This window comes from Panthera onca, chromosome A2 (genome assembly GCF_046562875.1).
Source record: "Panthera onca isolate mPanOnc1 chromosome A2, mPanOnc1 haplotype 2, whole genome shotgun sequence".
Taxonomy (NCBI): Eukaryota; Metazoa; Chordata; class Mammalia; order Carnivora; family Felidae; genus Panthera; species Panthera onca.
The window spans coordinates 123,616,658-123,633,913 of NC_138340.1; the positions used below are offsets into that span (position 1 = coordinate 123,616,658).

Consider the following 17,256-nt stretch of genomic DNA (forward strand, 5'->3'; position numbering starts at 1 on the left):
CAAGGAACATTGAAAAGTACAAAGAAGAAAGCAAATCATCACCCCAAATTCAACCACTTACAGATAACCAGTGTTAATAGGATGAATTATATTCATAGGTTTTCTATTTCCATAGCGTTAGCTCTGTTGGGAACAATGAACTACATGTAGTTTCTTATTAGATTCTGGGATCTAATGAAATCCATAATTATCTTCTAATTACCATGTTTTATCTTCATCTTACAGAGCACACAGAGACCGTTTATTAATTTGCAGAAGGTCACCTAGGTAGTGCATATAACGGTGTATTATTCCCTTAATAAACTGATGAATTCAATTTGCTCACATTTTATTATTTTGTACTTGTATTTATAAATTAGATTGGTGCCCAGTTTCTCTCTCTGTCTCCCCCTGTGTTGGCCAGATCTTGGTATCAGGATTGTTTACTTCCAAAAGAAGCTGAGAACCCCTTGGTGATTTGCTCTCATTAGTCCAAAATTTTAATAAATAAGAACAACCGATCCTAAGAATTCATTTAAGTACTCTAATGAATTTCTTGGGGCTTCTCGGTCTCTATTGTGAAGGCCAATCTAACTTAGTCACGTGTGTGGGGCCACGTGAGATGTTTGCTACTGAGTACCAGCTCACAGTGCATCCACTAATGGCTTGCGGGAACACTCACAGTAACTTGAAACTTTCTCGTGACAGCTGTCAGGGGAGTATCACAATACATGCCTCTCCCTTTCTCTTTAAGTATAAAAGACAATCCTGAAAAAAAATCCTGAAGAATGGTTTCAGTCTTTTTCATGTAGAATCCATTCTTTTAACTAAGTAAAAAACAAAACATAATCATCTAAGATTCCCTCCCTTCTCAAAGCAGCCAGAAGTAATTGGATCCGCGGCCACGTAGGAGCTTCTGGTGGCGCTAAATCTGGGGAGTCTCCAGGGACAGGCGGAGACGGGCCAGTCTGCCGGGGCAGTAAATGCTTTTCTCTTCCAACTTTGGGCCAGAGCCCCGTCCCGAGGAGTTCACGGTTTCTCCCTCGGGGACAGGTTCCCTCTGAAGTTGCCAGGCTCTTCCCAGGGCGGGCCAGTTCGCAGGACAGGGCAAGGTGGGGCGGGGCAGGGCAGGGCAGGGCCAGACCAGACCCGGGCAGCGCGGGGCGCAGCACACCAGCTAAGGCGCGCGGCTGCGGCTCCTCCCCTCGCTCGGATGTGGCCGGGGGGCGGGGGGTGGGAGAGGGGGGTGGCGGCTGCCGCCCGGGGAGGGCCGGGAGTCTTTTCCACGTTTGCAAACGCCGCGGCGCGCCCAGCCCGGACCCGCGCTGCCGGAGCTCCGCACTCCCTCGCCGGCTCCACGCTGCGCCCCGCGCCCGCCCCTCGCCGCTGTCCTCGCCACCCCTGATGGCATTCAGAGCCCGGGGCTGGAGGCCTCCGCCGCCGCCGCTCCTGCTGCTCCTGCTCTGGGTGACCGGGCAGGCGGCGCCCGTGGCGGGCCTGGGCCTCGACACGGAGCTGCAGATCGAGCGGCGCTTCGTGCCGGACGAGTGCCCGCGCACCGTGCGCAGTGGCGACTTCGTGCGCTACCACTACGTGGGGACATTCCCCGACGGCCAGAAGTTCGACTCCAGGTACCGCGCCCTGGACGCCCGGCCGGGCCTCCGAGGCTGCAGCGCCCACTCTCCCGTTTCCTTCTCTCCGGACAGGCCTTTCCCTCCCGACGGACCTCCCCCAGCTCCGCCCAGCGATCCCCGCGCTCCTCCCTCTCCCTCCTCCTACCCAAATGCTCCGCGACCCTAAATCTGTCCTCCGCGGGGTAAGTCCACCCGCCCTAAAGCTCGCTTCGCCCGCCCGCCCGCCCGCCCGGGACCGGAGCCTTGGATAGGTCCTGGCACAGAGGGGTTGGAACAGTTCCCATCCTCCCAGCACATTCACACAACGCGAAATCTATGTTAAATGGCCACCCTGCAAGTAGACCCCCCCTCCCCCCAGGAGTAAATGTTGATGTCTGCTTGCCACCTCCCTTTACTGGCCTTTCCGCAGGCCCCTTGAGTCAGACGACGTCTCTCGCAGTTGATGATGATGATGATGATGATGATGATGAGCTGACGATAGCAGTCGTTACATATATGGAGCTATTACACTGTGTGCCAGGGTAGTTCTAAGTGCTTTGCGTATCATGAACCCATTTAATTCTTAACAACAGTTCTCTTAGGTAGCTACCACTATTTTGCCAGTGAGGTTACTTGAGGCCACTGAGGCTAAGAAACTTAAGTGGAGTCCAACTGAAAACCAAGTGACAGTCCAAGGCCAGGGTCTGTGCATAAAGCTACCACTGTCCTTCCTTCTCCGCTACTGGGTGTGGGGTAGTCCAGAGCAGGTCGCTCAGCTTTGCGCTGGGGCCCTGGACCATGCCCACGATTCCTTCCCTCTAACTCTGCCCCGGGATCACAATACCTGCCCCCAGCTTCTCTCCAGTTGAGCTTTAGGGTTAAGAGGTCTCTTCCTCCAGCTACAGTCAGCTCTCCTCCCCAAGACATTGTTCCAAACCCAGGTCTGTGCCTGCACTTCTCTCAGTGAATCACCAGACGAGACAAAGAGAACTGTTTGTTGAGCATTTGCTGTGTGCCCTTGGCTGTGCTAGGCTCATTCCAGAAGTTATCTTAAAAAAATACTCTTACCTTTCTTGACTTTGAGTCAAGACAATGAGTCCAGACAATGAGTGCGTTTACAAAAGCTGTTTAGTATGCAAGTGGCACATAGCAAATGCTTAGAAATAGTCATGTTTACTATTGTTTCAGTTGCTTCTTTTTATTTTTAACAGCTTTACTGAGCTATAATTCACATACCATACAATCCACCCATTTAAAGCATACAATTTGGTGGTTTTTAGTGTATTCACAGGGTTGTGCAACCATCACAGCTATCATTAGATAGCTAGAACGTTTTCATCACTCTAGAAAAGAAATCCTGGACTCATTAGCAGTCACTCCCCTCCCCTCCAGCCCTAGGTAACCACTAATGTACTTTCTGTATCTATGTGGAATCATATAATTTGTGGTGATTTATATCTGGCTTTTTCACTTAGTGTAATATCTTCAGGGTTCATCCATGTTGTGGCATGTACCAGTGCTCCATTTCTTTTTTATGGTTGTATAATATTCCACTCTACGGAGGTTCCACATTTTGTTTATCCATCCACTGGGTTTTTTTTTTAAGTTTATTTATTTATTTCGAGAGAGAGTGGGAGAGGTAGAATTAGCAGGGGAAGTGCAGAGACAGAGGGAGACAGAGGATCCAAAGCAGGCTCTGTGCTGATAGCAGACAGCCCGATGCGGGGCTGAAACTCACCAACCACGAGATCATGACCTGAGCTGAAGTCAGACAGTTAACGGACTGAGCCATCTAGGCACCCCTATCCATTCATTAGTTAAGGGTCATTTGTATTGCTTACACTTTTTGGCTAATGAACATTTGTGAACAGGGTTTGGTGTGCAAATATGGTTTTCTTTCTTTTGGATATATACCTAGGAGTGGAATTGCTGGGTACTGTAGTAACTGTCTTTAACTTTTTGATGAACTGCCATACTGTTTTCCAATGTGGTTTCACTATTTTACACTCCTGGCAATGGATGAGTGGTCCTAGTTGTCCACATTCTCCTCAACAACTGTAATTGTCTATCTTTTTTATTCTAGCTCTCCTAGGGGGTGTGAAGTGGTATCTCATCGTGGTTTTGGTTCACATTTCCCTAGTGGCTAATGATGCTGAGCATCTTTTCATGTGTTTATTGGTCATTTGTATATCTTCTTTCATTTGCGTTTTTAGTTAGAAAATAAAGAAGGGGTGCCTGGGTGGCTTAGTCAGTTAAGCGTCCGACTCTTGATTTCAGCTCAGGTCATGAGCTCATGGTTCCTGAGATTGAGCCCTGCATTGGGCTCTGCGCTGACAGTGCAGAGCCTGCTTGGGATCCTCTCTCTCTCCTTCTCTCTGCTCCTCCTCTGCTCTCTCTCACTCTCTCTCAAAATAAATAAATAAAACTTAAAAAAAGAAAAGAAGGAAGAATTTCCTGCTTGTGCTGATGATAATTAATAATTCCTACTATAACAAGCTGATACTTTCTACCCTCTAGCTTGGCAGCCACTGTGAGGCAGTGTGGGACAATGGAAGACATTGGAAAGAGGCACTACCATCCCTTCAGCCAATATGCAGTGTCTGCCCCTGAAGAAGGTGTCCTTCCCTGTCCCTACAGCTTATGGTCCAGGCCATTACACAGTGTGATATGTACAGAAGGGATAATAGCATACGCTTTTGTTTCTCGTGTAGAGTCCACACAGTTCTTACCACATGCCTTTTGATATATGAATTCATTTAATGTCAAATGAATTCATTTAACCTCACAAACAGTGAAGTAGGTAACTCAACAACAAACGAAGAAACTGAGGCTCAGAAAGTTCAAGTAATTTGCTCAAGGGATCTGGCTACTAAGTGGTAGAGTGAGGTTTTGAACCTAGGCAGTGTAATGTCTATGGCAGTATATATAGTCTATGGCCCGTAGTCTATGCATATATATAATGAAAAGAAGGCAAGGAGCTGTGGAAAACACACAGAAAGCTTAACTGTATGTTATGTGGGGATGGAAAGAGAGAGAGTGGTTGGGATGGAGTTCTAGGATTGCAAAGATAAGACCTGAGGATGATTAAAATTGACCGGGGCTGAGCTGAGGGGTGAGGGCTGTGGAGAGAAGAGAGGGTGTGGCTGATGGAGGGAAGAGCCTATGCAGAGGTTTGGCGGTGGGAGTGTTGTGTAGGGGAACGTGAAAGCTGTTCACAGTGGCCTCAGCTTGGAGTGGCAGTGGGGGAATGACTGAGAGGGAAAAGAAAAGGCCAGAGGAGTCTGGGGAGGAAGGCTGGGCCCAGCTTTGGGAGATCTTTTTTGCTTGGCTATTGAATTTGGACTTGTCTAGGACAATGGAAAGCCACTTAAGAATTTTAGTCATGGGGGTGAGGGGTCAGACTTTTCTGTGGTTGCTGTGTGGACAGTGGAGTGGAAAGGGCAGGATGCATAGTAGGTGTTTCATTAGTGTGAGTTTTTCTCCAGGGCGTCCATTCCTTTGGGAATTTATGAAGTATTAAGGCACAACTTTGCTATTCCTGCCCAACGAGCTTAGGGAAGGAGAAATCAAAGGTGTTTTGGGTTCTGGCTACTGATTTGGAGGTTTTGCTCAGAAGAAAATGGCTGTCACCCTGACCAGAGTCGTAAGTCACAAAGGCCTCTGTTTCCACAGAGCTTTCTTTCTCTGGGCCACTGGCTCGGGCATGGTTTCATTTTATTTTGGAGCCTCCGTGGGCCTGTTAATATGTTCCTGTGGCTGCAGCTCCAGATCGAAGTCGACAGCGGCTTCCCAGCTACACTTTTTAGGGGGCTCCTGCTCTCACTTTCCAGCTCTTGGGAGCTCCTTGTTAGCCACTCCTGATTCAGCATTTTTAGAAGTTCTATAGCATTCCTAGCAATAAAGGTGAGGGGGATGGTCTCTTTGCTCTGATTTCCTTCTGGAGACTGAAATTTACCATGTTGCTGTTATCGTTAGCAGGCAAAGCTAGCCTCTCGTCAGTTCATTCACAGCCTCCAGGCTTGTCTGCAGACACTCAAGGTCCCGATATTCAGTAAATATTATCGTGTGTCTACCACATGTCCTGTCGGGTGGGCTGCTCTAACGCAGTGGTGTTCAAACTGTACCTGCATCGCAATCATCTGAAGAGATTATTGTACACAGTTCCTGAATCACTAGGTCTGGGTGGGGCCTGAGAATGTATTTGCCTTTCTAAGTGCACAGGTGATGCTTTTGCTGCTGGTCTGAGGACCACACTTTGAGAACTATTGCTCTAGGGGACCCTGGGTGGCTGAGTTGGTTAAGTGCCGACTTCGGCTCAGGTCACAATCTCGCAGTTCGTGAGTTCAAGCCCCGCATTGGGCTCTATGCTGACAGCTAGGAGCCTGGAGCCTGCTTCAGATTCTGTCTGTCTCTCTCTCTCTTTCTGCCCCTCCCCACTCATGCTCCGTCTCTCAAAAATAAATAAACATTAAAAAAAAATAAAAGAGAACTATTGCTCTAAAAAAATCAAAGACTTATTAACAGACATCAGATTAATTTTATATATTCATTCATTCATTTATTCATTCCATTCACTCAACAAATATTTATTGAGTACCTGCTGTTAACACCTGGTGGGTATTGAGTGAAGGGATGTTAAGGCTCACCTTCTCTGCAGGATTGGTTCTGAGAAGAGCCAGGGAGCTGGGCAGCACGCCAGATGGTGTCAAGGTGTACTGGAGGAGTTAAGTAGTGACAGGGAGACTAGTCAGGTCATGACAAGGCTCACTTAGGCAGGGAGCTTTTTATTTTCCCAGAGAGAGAGAGACAGAGAGAGAGGAACTGCGCTCTCCTGCCTGAGTTGGGGAGAAGGGTAGAGGGAGGAGGGAGGGGAGAGAGAGAGAATCCCAAGCAGGCTCCACTCTCAGCGTGGAGCCCGATATGGGGCTGGATCCCATGACCCTGGGGTGGTGATCTGAGCCAAAATCAAGAGTCGGTCGCTCAGGGGACCTAGGTGGCTCAGTCAGCTGAGCATCCAACTCTCGATTTAGGCTCAGGTTGTGATCCCAGGGTCGTGGGATCGAGCCCTACATCAGGCTCTGTACTGAGCATGGATCCTGCTTGCAATTCTCTCTTTCCCTCTGCCCCTTGCCCCCACTCCACTCCGGGCACTTTCTCTCTCTCTAAAATAAATAAATAAACAAATTTTAAAAAAGAGCCATATGCTTAACTGACTGAGTCACCCAGGCGCCCCAAGCAGGGAAATTTTAAAAGTTTGAATTAAAAAAAAAAAAAAGTTTATTTATTTATTTTGAGAGAGAGAGAGAGAAGGAGAGAGAATCCTAAGAAGACTCCCTGCTGTCAGTGTGAGATCATGACCTGAGCCAAAACCAAGAGTGGGAAGCTTAACAGATAGAGCCATCCAGGTGCCCCTAAAGTGTGAATTTGTATGGCAGCTCTTCCTCTGGAAAAGCCACGTGATGAAAGGGAAGCTGCTGCTGGAGTCTTAGCCCAGTGTGGCTCTCCTGACTTTAGGAAAAGAGCCTACCCTCCAGGCAATTCTTCTTAGGATCTCCTGAGGTCATTGGCAGGCTTACTTAGCTGCAAAGCCTTGATACATTGCTTTTAACTTTCATTTGTGAGTCATTGTGAGGGACTGTGCATGCATATTGATCATTTAATTTGGCTATATTTTACTCACTAAGAATAAGATTTATAGAGATCTAATATTTTAACTTCAGCAGTTGCTGAAAGACAAAACTCCGCAAGAGCAGTGCAATGATTTCACTTTGCAGAGGTTTTCTCTTAATCATATTTTAGCGTGCCAAAAATCATCCAGGCCAACGGCTCACATTTCAGGGTCTGATCCTCTGTGAAGGTAAGAATGAATGTGTTCTTTCTCATTTCCCTCTTCTCCACTCTTACTCCTTCCTCTCTTGTCCCTCACCATCTCTCTCTTCCTCCATTGCAGTGTTCTTCATTTTTCCATCTGGTAGTGGAACTGGTTTGCCAGTTCATTAAGGGCTTGCCTTTTCCCACTGCCACGGCTCATTAGCAGCTGGTAGAGGTAGTTGTTTGGGGGAAATAATCTTGGACAAAGAGTCTGGGAAGCACATGGTGTGCGGAGAGAGACGGGAGACAGAAAAGTCAGACTTGGCTTCCCCCACTTTTTTTTTTTTTTATTTTTTTTTTTAATGTTTATTATTGAGATTCAGAGAGAGACAGCATGAGCATGGGAGGGACAGAGAGAGGGAGAGACACAGAATCTGAATCAGGCTCTAGGCTCTGAGCTGTCAGCACCGAGCCCTATGTGGGCTCAGACTCACAAACTGCAAGATCATGACCTGAGCTGAAGTTGAACGCTTAACTGACTGAGCCACCGAGGTGCCCCATGGCTTCCTGCATTTTCAAGTCTACACTGGGGCCCAGGCTCCTTGGTGGAACTCAGCCAGGGAAAGGTCTTACCTGGCTCATCCCAGAGCTAGGCTAACAGCTGGGAGGTGTCTGCTTTTGTGCATTTCATGCATTTTTCAATCCCATTCACATATGGCTCTGGCAGGACCACAGCCCTTCTTCAGGCAGGTCCTGTATGAGCCAGTCGTCTTGAGTTGGCCTGAGACTGGACCAACTTTGAGGCACCCAAAACATGGTTCCCATGCCCCGTGGGCTGGCTCTTTATTATCTTGCTTCCCTCCAGTTACAAGTTCTTAAAATATGGTAGTGTCTTTAATGTTCAAAGAAATGAATTCAGTCTAATATATAGTATTGTGAATATAGTTAAGAATACTGTATTGTATACTAAAATTTAAAAGTATACTTTATTTACACTTGAAATTTACCGACAGGGTAAACCTTAAGTGTTCTCACCACAAAAAAGAAAGAAAGAAAATGTTAACTGTGTGAGGTGATGGATATATCAATTAGCTTGATTGTGGCGATTATTTCACATTGTATACGTACATCAAAACATCCGATCATACATTTTAAATGTATGCAATTTTTATTTGGCAATTGTACATCAGTGAAGATGGGAGGGGAAGTAACGTATTCAGCTTTTATTTGTCTACGCTGAATCTAAAATTGGCATACAGAGCCAGCTGACTGGTCCTGTCATAGCTGATCAGGACCTCAGTTCTAACCGGAGGGCGGTTTTCTCTCCCTTTTGTAATGGCCATTTTTCCTTTTTTTCTGCATCTGAGATAAAAATAATCTCAGCAACAAGTAGTGTAAGTGTATATAAATTTTTGTCAATAGTTTTAAAATTAATTTAATTTGTATTTTATTTAGTAAAAAAATTTTTTTATTGTTTATTTTTGAGAGAGAGACAGCGTGTAAGCAGGGGAGGGGCAGAGAGAGAGGAAGACACAGAATCTGAAGCAGGCTCCAGGCCCCGAGCTGTCAACACAGAGCCTGATGTGGGGCTCGAACCCACAAACCATGAGATCATCACCTGAGCCGAAGTCGGACATTCAACCGACCGAGCCACCCAGGTGCCCCTAATTTGTATTTATTTATTTAAAAGTTTATTTATTTTGAAAGAGACAGCGTGCCAGCGGGTGAGGGTGGGGTAGGGGTAGGGGCAGAGAGAGAGGGAGAGAATCCCAAGCAGGCTCAATATTGTCAGTGTAGAGCCCAATATGGGGCTTGAACCACGAACTGTGACATCATGAGCTGAGCCGAAGTGGATGCTTAACCAACTGAGGCACCCAGACACCCCCAGGCTCCCCCAATTTTTTTTTAAATTAATCTTTATTTATTTTTGAGAGAGAGAGTGCGAGCAGGGGAGGAGCAGAGAGAGAGGGAGGCACAGAATCAGAAGCAGGCTCCAGGCTCCGAGCTGTCAGCACAGAGCCCGACGTGGGGCTCGAACCCACAGACCTCGAGATCATGACCCGAGCTGAAGTCGGACGCTCAACTGACTGAGCCACCCAGGCGCCCCCCAAATTTTTAAAAGTAGTATCATATAGGGGTGCCTGGGTGGCTCAGTTGGTTAAGCGTCCGACTCTTGGTTTCGGCTCAGGTCGTGATCTCATGGTTTCGTGAGTTCGAGCCCCACATCAGGCTCCAAGCTGACAGTGTAGAGCCTGCTTGGGATTCTCTGTCTCCCTGTCTCTCTGCCCCTCCCCAACTTGTGCTGTCTCTGTCTCTCTCAAAATAAATAAACTTAAAAAAAAGTAGTATCATATATTATTTTTGCATATGCACAGAGTCTTTAAAACCAGTTAAATAATTCCATAAAGCTTAAAATTGTAGTTGCAAAGCTGCTAGGAGTGGGGAAGGGGCTCAGGGTGGGGTGTAGCAGTTTTGGATGCAGACTTAGCTCTAGGCTTCCTTCTGCCCTGCCACCTGCCACTCTTCACCTCTGCAGACTCTGGGATGCACAGGGCTTGGCCAGATCCCCCTTTGTTTCACCTAGATTCTGTTTCTTCCCTACTAGGTCAGATCCTACACCTGTTCCCTTTCTGTCTTCCAAAATTTTGTTGCCAGCTCTTGACAGCAATGGTCTCCTCTCCTTTTCCTAAGTTGTTGTTTGTTTGTTTGTTTTTTCACAAAGAAGAATGTAGGAACTTGGGGAGGGAATGGGCTTTGGGGACTCTAGGGAGGGAGTGCATTCAGTTTGATATATGTTCTTTTATTTATTTATTTTTAATACTTATTTATTTATTTTTTTTTTTAAATTTTTTTTTCAACGGTTTTTATTTATTTTTGGGACAGAGAGAGACAGAGCATGAACGGGGGAGGGGCAGAGAGAGAGGGAGACACAGAATCGGAATCAGGCTCCAGGCTCTGAGCCATCAGCCCAGAGCCTGACGCGGGGCTCGAACTCACGGACCGCGAGATCGTGACCTGGCTGAAGTCGGACGCTTAACCGACTGCGCCACCCAGGCGCCCCAATACTTATTTATTTAAAAAAATATTTATTTAAGTAATTTCTACACCCAACATAGGGCTCAAACTCACAACCATAAGATCAAGAGTCAAATGCTCTTCTGACTGAACCAGCCAGGCATTCCATAACATATGTTCTTTTAACAGTTCATCCTCGGGGCACATGGGTGGCTCAGTCGATTAAGCATCCAAGTCTTGATTTCGGCTCAGGTCATAATCTCACAGTTCATGAGATCAAGCCCCGACTCGGGCTCTGTGCTGACAGCATGGCCTGCTTGGGATTCTCTCTCCCTCTCTTTCTGCCCCTGCCTTGTTTGCACTTTCTCTTTCTCTCAAAATAAATAAATAAACATTAAAAAGAAAGTCCATCCTCATTGAAGATTGAAACCTACATTTAGAAATAGAGCCACAGTGGGGCGCCTGGATGGCTCAGTTGGTTAAGCGTCCAACTTCGGCTCAGGTCATGATCTTGCGGTTTGTGGGTTCGAGCCCCATGTCGGGCTCTGTGCTGACAGCTCAAAGCCTGGAGCCTGCTTCGGATTCTGTGTCTCCCTCTCTCTCTGCCCCTTCCCTGCTCATGCTCTATCTCTCAAAAATAAATAAACATCAAAAAAAAAAAAAAAAAAAAGAAATAGAGCCACAGTATTTATGCTTTAGGAATGCAGCCACAGAGTTAGTTACTTATCCTGAGGAATATCCTGCAAGTCATGTGTGTGCATGGGTAGACAGTTTCATGAATTGGTTATGATGGGTTTTATGTGATGTCTCCTGTTTTAGTGATCCTTGGGCTGGTAAACTTGAAGACCATCACTGGAGGATGCTGTAGCCCCACCCCCCCCCTTCAGGGCAGGGAAAGTAGAAAGAAGTGTCAGGGATAGCAATCAAAGGGTCTATAGCAGCGAATGAGCAGAGGAGAAAAATAAGCTGATGGAGAGGAAAGGGGGATTTTGGACGTGCTAGATGATTTCCATTTGCCTTTCTAGGTCCTTCTGTTCCACTTGGCTTTTTGCTGTGTGCATACTATGGGTTATATAAATGACTCCCTCATCACCTGGCTTCTGGTTGGGTTCAGTCGGTGGGGCATCAGCAGGAGATCAGAGGGAGGAGAGTGAGGTGGAGATATTTATTCCCTGGGCTCCCTGCCTGTAGGTCTCCACCATTTGTGTCCCTGGACCAGAGGTCTTAGCTAAGCTTCTGTCATGTGGCCCTGAACCATCACCTTCTCTGTACCTGGATCCTTCAAGCCCAGGTCTGACAACAGCACCCCCATACTTGTCCCCGAGGTACTACATTGTCCCTTGGGTTGTCTGCACTCTGCACACTCCTTTGCACACAGCCCCTTTATTAAACTTTCCTGGAACTGCCTAGTTTGGGTGTATCATTTGTTTCCCGCAGGACCTCAACTGGGACTTCTGCAAAAGGTGTAAATCAGTCAGATACTGGGACAGGCCATATAAGTGCTTATTCCAGAGCTTGCAGAAGTAATTTTCATAACCACTTCTGGGCTTGACTCTGCAAGTGAATTTGTGCCAGTTGTGCTGATCAGCACAGATTTACTCAGAAAGACTTTATTTTTCCAGATGGTCAGAGTTTTAAGCAGGAGATAATTCTAGTCTTGCATTGTTAATTTCTCACATATGTAAATTAAAACTTTTCTTCAGAAAGTTTTTTTGTTTTTTGTTTTTAGCACTTTGCTTAGGTAGTCATCAAGTGAAGAAATTAATACTGCAAGGCAACAACAGTTAAAAAAATTTTTTTTTTTAATTTGAGAGAGAGAGAGAGACAGAGAGAGCACAAGTGAAGAAGAGAGGCAGAGGGAGAGAGAGACAGAGACAGAGAATCTTAAGCAGACTCCATGCTCAGTGTGGAGTCCGACATGGGGCTCAATCTCATGACCCTGGGATCATGACCTGAGCTGAAGCCAAAAGTCAGATGCTCAACCGACTGAGCCACCCAGGCACCGAAACAACTGTTTTTATATATCATCTAGGGCCTGGCCCCATGCTAGGAGGTTAAGGGTCGGATAGACCTGTGTTCTCGCTTTTTTTCCCCAGTTGGCTAACTGTGAGCTTGGAAGATTCTTTCCCCTCCAGAGAGCCAGAGTATCAGCACCCACCTTGAAGTGTTGTCTGATGATTACATGGGGTAGTATGTGGAAAAGCTTAGTTTGCCACTGTACCTGACACATAATAAACACTCTAAATAGTAATTATTATTAAAAACTCTTATTAAATTTGGGAACCATATTCAGGTTCTATGGATGAAAAACTTGTTTCTAAGGTAGTTTCCAGCCTGTGCATTGTAGCTGTTTGCACATGTTCTGTACCTGGGATGTCTTTGAAGCTTCGAGTTTTGGTCCATTATTGATATAAACCCGCCAGTTGGATGATGGTTCAGGGCATGGCAAGGCCCCAGCCAAGTGAAATTAAAGAGCTGGCATTCCAGGGGGCGGTTGTTGGTCCCTGGAGGTAGAGGGTGGAGGTGTAAAGCTGTCTTGGGCACACAGTTGACCATGTGTTTTTGTCCTTTGGCTTGCTGACCTGAACTTGGAATTTTGCTTTCTGTTCACCGACCTTGCAAAAGGAAAGTTATTAAAATGGGTTGTAAAACCAGGAGGAGGAAGCATAAGAAGGGCGGGTCTGAGGAAGCTGCCCTGATGGGTGGGGAAGTGGACTGTGCTGCTCCTCCAGATTGTTCATTAAGGAAAATGAGGAAAAGGTGGCAGTAATTTACCGAATGAAGAGAGCACATCCCAATGAGGTAAATTCTAACAGCTCTTAATATTTTATTACATGTGTCTTTCATCATCATTTTGAAAATTAAGAGAGAATTAAAGAGAAAACAAGTTAAGCCACCTGAAATGGTACTCATAGAGTACCATTGGTAATGTTTTTATGTGTCACCCTGTGGATTTCGAATGTATCTATGTCAGTTCAAAATGGAATCCTTTTACGCTGTGACTCTATAGCCTGTACTTTTCTGTTACTGTATATGTCCTCCTGTGCCAATGGACATAAATCTGATATTTTTAAATGACTACACAGCGTTTTATTGCACGACCTTGCCTTAAATGCAATCAGTGCCATACCCTTGAAACTTCTTATTTCCAGTGTTTCATTGTTATAAACCAAGCCCTGTAGTTGTTTTCTTCAACATAGTATTTGAAACTCTCTGGGTATCTCTGCTGGTTTTTTTGCAATAGGCAAAATCCATGCCTTGGATGTTTTTATATCTCCCAAAGCACCTAGCACAGTCTCCTAATAGGCAAACCCTTGATGGTTGTAGAATTTGACATAAAGAGGATGAGATCATAGATGTTGGTCACGGTTCCATTATTTATCTTCCAACCTAAGGCCGTCACCAATCAGCCTTTAAAACACATGTATTAGTGATTCCTAGACTGTATCAGACTTTCTATGACCTGTAACAATTATAGCAATATTGGCATAACTCTTAGGTTTTCAGAGCACGTTACCGATTGTAATATCATATATATCTTGGGATGACTATTATTGTTACTCCCATTTTTGTGGTGGAGGAAATCGGTTAAGAGAGTTTAAGTATCCTTTATGCTATCATGCTACTTCTCCAACTTACAGACCTAAAGATAAAAAGAAAAATCAGGGGTGCCTGGGTGGCTCAGTCGGTTAAGCGTCTGACTTCAGCTCAGGTCACGATCTTGCGGTCCGTGAGTTCGAGCCCCGCGTCGGGCTCTGGGCTGATGGCTCAGAGCCTGGAGCCTGCTTCCGATTCTGTGTCTCCCTCTCTCTCTTCCCCTCCCCCGTTCATGCTCTGTCTCTCTCTCTGTCTCAAAAATAAATAAACGTTAAAAAAAATTAAAAAAAGAAAAATCAGATAAATATGGTAATGGAGCATTAGTATCTTACGTTGTTGCTTTTATTGTTTTTTTTTAATTTTTTTAAATGTTTATTTATTTTTGAGACAGAGAGAGACAGAGCATGAAAGGGGGAGGGGCAGAGAGAGAGGGAGGCACAGAATCATAAGCAGGCTCCAGGCTCTGAGCCATCAGGCCAGAGCCCAACGCAGGGCTCGAACTCACGGACCGCGAGATCGTGACCTGAGCTGAAGTCAGACGCTTAACCGACTGAGCCACCCAGGCGCCCCTACGTTGTTGCTTTTAAACAATCACACAGGGGCGACTGGGTGGCTCAGTCGGTTAAGCGTCTGACTTCGGGTCAGGTCATGATCTCATGGTTTGTGGGTTTGAGCCCCTCATCGGACTCTGTGCTGACAGCTCAGAGCCTGGAACCTGCTTCGGATTCTGTGTCTCTCTCTCTCTCTGTCCCTCCTCCACTTATGCTCTCTCTCTGTCTCTGTCTCTCTCAAAATAAATAAACATTAAAAAAAGATTTAAACAATCGCATAGAAATTGAATAAACTGTTTTTAGTGGAAGACTTGATAGCTCTTTTGCAAAATAGACTTAATAATATAATATATTAAAAATAATATATGTTTTTTCTAGGGAGAGTTATGTCACTGCTTATCTAACTGGATTTACTGGCAGTATTCACAATAATTAAAAAACTCCAACCCTGAAAGTACTATTGGTGAAGACGTTTCCTGTATCAGTAACTCCTCTACAGGCTGATTTTGGGTTGCATTGGCCTCACTCTATCCAGGGGTACATTTTCACTGGATGACTTCACTAAGGGAAGGATTAATTTGTACTTTTCTTATTCTTGTTCTACCTCTTGGGTCTTCAGCTATGACAGAGACTCTACTTTCAACGTGTTTGTGGGAAAAGGACAACTGATTGCAGGGATGGACCAAGCTCTGGTTGGGATGTGTGTAAATGAGAGGCGCTTTGTGAAGATCCCCCCAAAGCTTGCCTATGGAAGTGAAGGAGTTTGTAAGTTTTGTTCCATATTTGTAAACGTATCTGCAGATACAACCAGAACATTTGAAGGGCGTTCAGTCAAGCAGACCAGAGGATCTGCAGAGACTTTAAATTGGGGGGAAATGAGAAGCAATGAACACATACACACACAGCACTAAAATTTCATCTTCAGTGAATTTTTTCTAAATATAAAAGAAGTTGTTATTAACACTGGTATATTGAATGTCACCCTTGTTGAGAGGAAAACATTTTTTTCTCTTTTCTATTTCATTTGGAGGAAAGAGGGAGGGAGCATGGCCCATTTTAGAATTGTTCAGCGACCCCCTTGAATCCTAGGTGTTTATTCATCTGGCCCGAAAGGCAGCAACTTCTCAGTGTGAATTCTCTTTAATTTTTAGCTGGTGTGATCCCCCCAGATTCAGTTCTTCATTTTGATGTACTTCTAATGGATATTTGGAATTCTGAAGATCAAGTTCAGATTCACACTTACTTCACACCCCCCAGTTGCCCTCGGACCATCCAGGTGTCTGATTTTGTAAGGTACCACTACAATGGAACGTTCTTGGATGGGACACTGTTTGATTCAAGGTAAGTCCTGCCATTCAAGGTAACATTGGTGAAATGCCCCTTACTTCCTTCTGTCTCACCTGCTTTTTATGCCCATCAAGAAACCAGAAGACAGACTCTTCCCAACTTCCATCAGCACCAACCCCTTTCCTTAATGCTTTTGGTACATGTTTCATGCTCCATAAAGCCAGATCAAAACTTTAATATATTTTACAGAAATGTGAGAACAGTGTTTCTCTAAATTAACAGTATCTTGAGAGCTCATCAATAAGTGAAGAGCCCTATTTCCAAATAGGTTGATGCATTTTTTGGTCCATTTTAATAGTTTTCCCGTGGAAGGAAGAGGGGAAGCCTGAATGTATGTGACGCTATGGAGAACTGCCAAGAGTAGGGTGCTAAGCCAGAAACAGTGAACCTTTTGGGCTTTCCTGTCATTACAGTGTATTTGGTTAGATAGAATAGCAGGCCAATTAGACCACTGTGGTTTAATTACATGATTTCTCAATTTGAAGACTGCTGCTGTCTTTGGGAGTGAAGATCCAAAAATGCCTCTTCAGAGATGGGTATAGGTTCACTATTTAGCTGATAATTGGGTATCTAAAACATTATTGAGGGATGAGTTGGAAACACCCTCATAGCATGGAACTTTTCCCCTTTCTCATTGGTTTTCAGTCATAATCGCATGAAAACATATGACACATATGTGGGCATTGGCTGGTTGATTCCTGGAATGGATAAAGGGCTGTTGGGGATGTGTGTGGGGGAAAAGCGCATCATCACCATACCTCCTTTCCTGGCCTATGGAGAAGATGGAGATGGTAAGTCTTTCTCATTCTTTAAGCTACTCTCATCTCTCCTTATTTTTATTGCAGTGATTAATTCAATTTACCACATGAAACCCGCCAGACCTTTTGGTCTAGACTTGCACTGTCCAATATAGTAGCCACTAGCTCCATATGGCTATTTATATTTACATTTAAAATAAATTAAAACTAAATAAAATCTAAGATTCTGCTCTTTAGCTACACTGCCACATTTCATGTACTTAAGAGCTGCATGTTGCTGCATGTACTTAAGAGCTGCATGTACCTAGACAGTGCAGGTACAGAGCATTTCCATTACTGTAGAATGTTCTGTTGGGCAGTGCTAGTCTAAATCATCTAGTGTCTCATCACTGAATTGTAGAATCTTCCACTTATTCATGGTCATTGGCTTTTCATAAGTAAGCATCTGCCACTGCCCCATAAACTGTAACCTTGGGCACCAACCTCTCCAGCCTACATTTTCCCATCTGTGAAATGACAAATGAACTGGAAAGTCTAAAGACTGTAGATATCAAGGTATAAATTTAGTATATGATGCCAGAATTG

General features: G+C 45.1%; 1 protein-coding gene across 1 annotated transcript in view; it reads left to right on the top strand.

The window, feature by feature from the left end:
* The first annotated feature begins 1,218 nt into the window (after window positions 1-1,218).
* Window positions 1,219-17,256, top strand: part of FKBP9 (FKBP prolyl isomerase 9) — a 42,195-nt gene continuing 26,157 nt past the window's right edge. Inside the window, exons 1-4 of the mRNA XM_060632854.3 lie at window positions 1,219-1,610; window positions 15,186-15,331; window positions 15,718-15,907; window positions 16,559-16,704. Coding sequence (XP_060488837.1) covers window positions 1,384-1,610; window positions 15,186-15,331; window positions 15,718-15,907; window positions 16,559-16,704 — 709 coding nt within the window. The 5' untranslated portion in view covers window positions 1,219-1,383. The remainder of the gene's footprint in view (window positions 1,611-15,185; window positions 15,332-15,717; window positions 15,908-16,558; window positions 16,705-17,256) is intronic.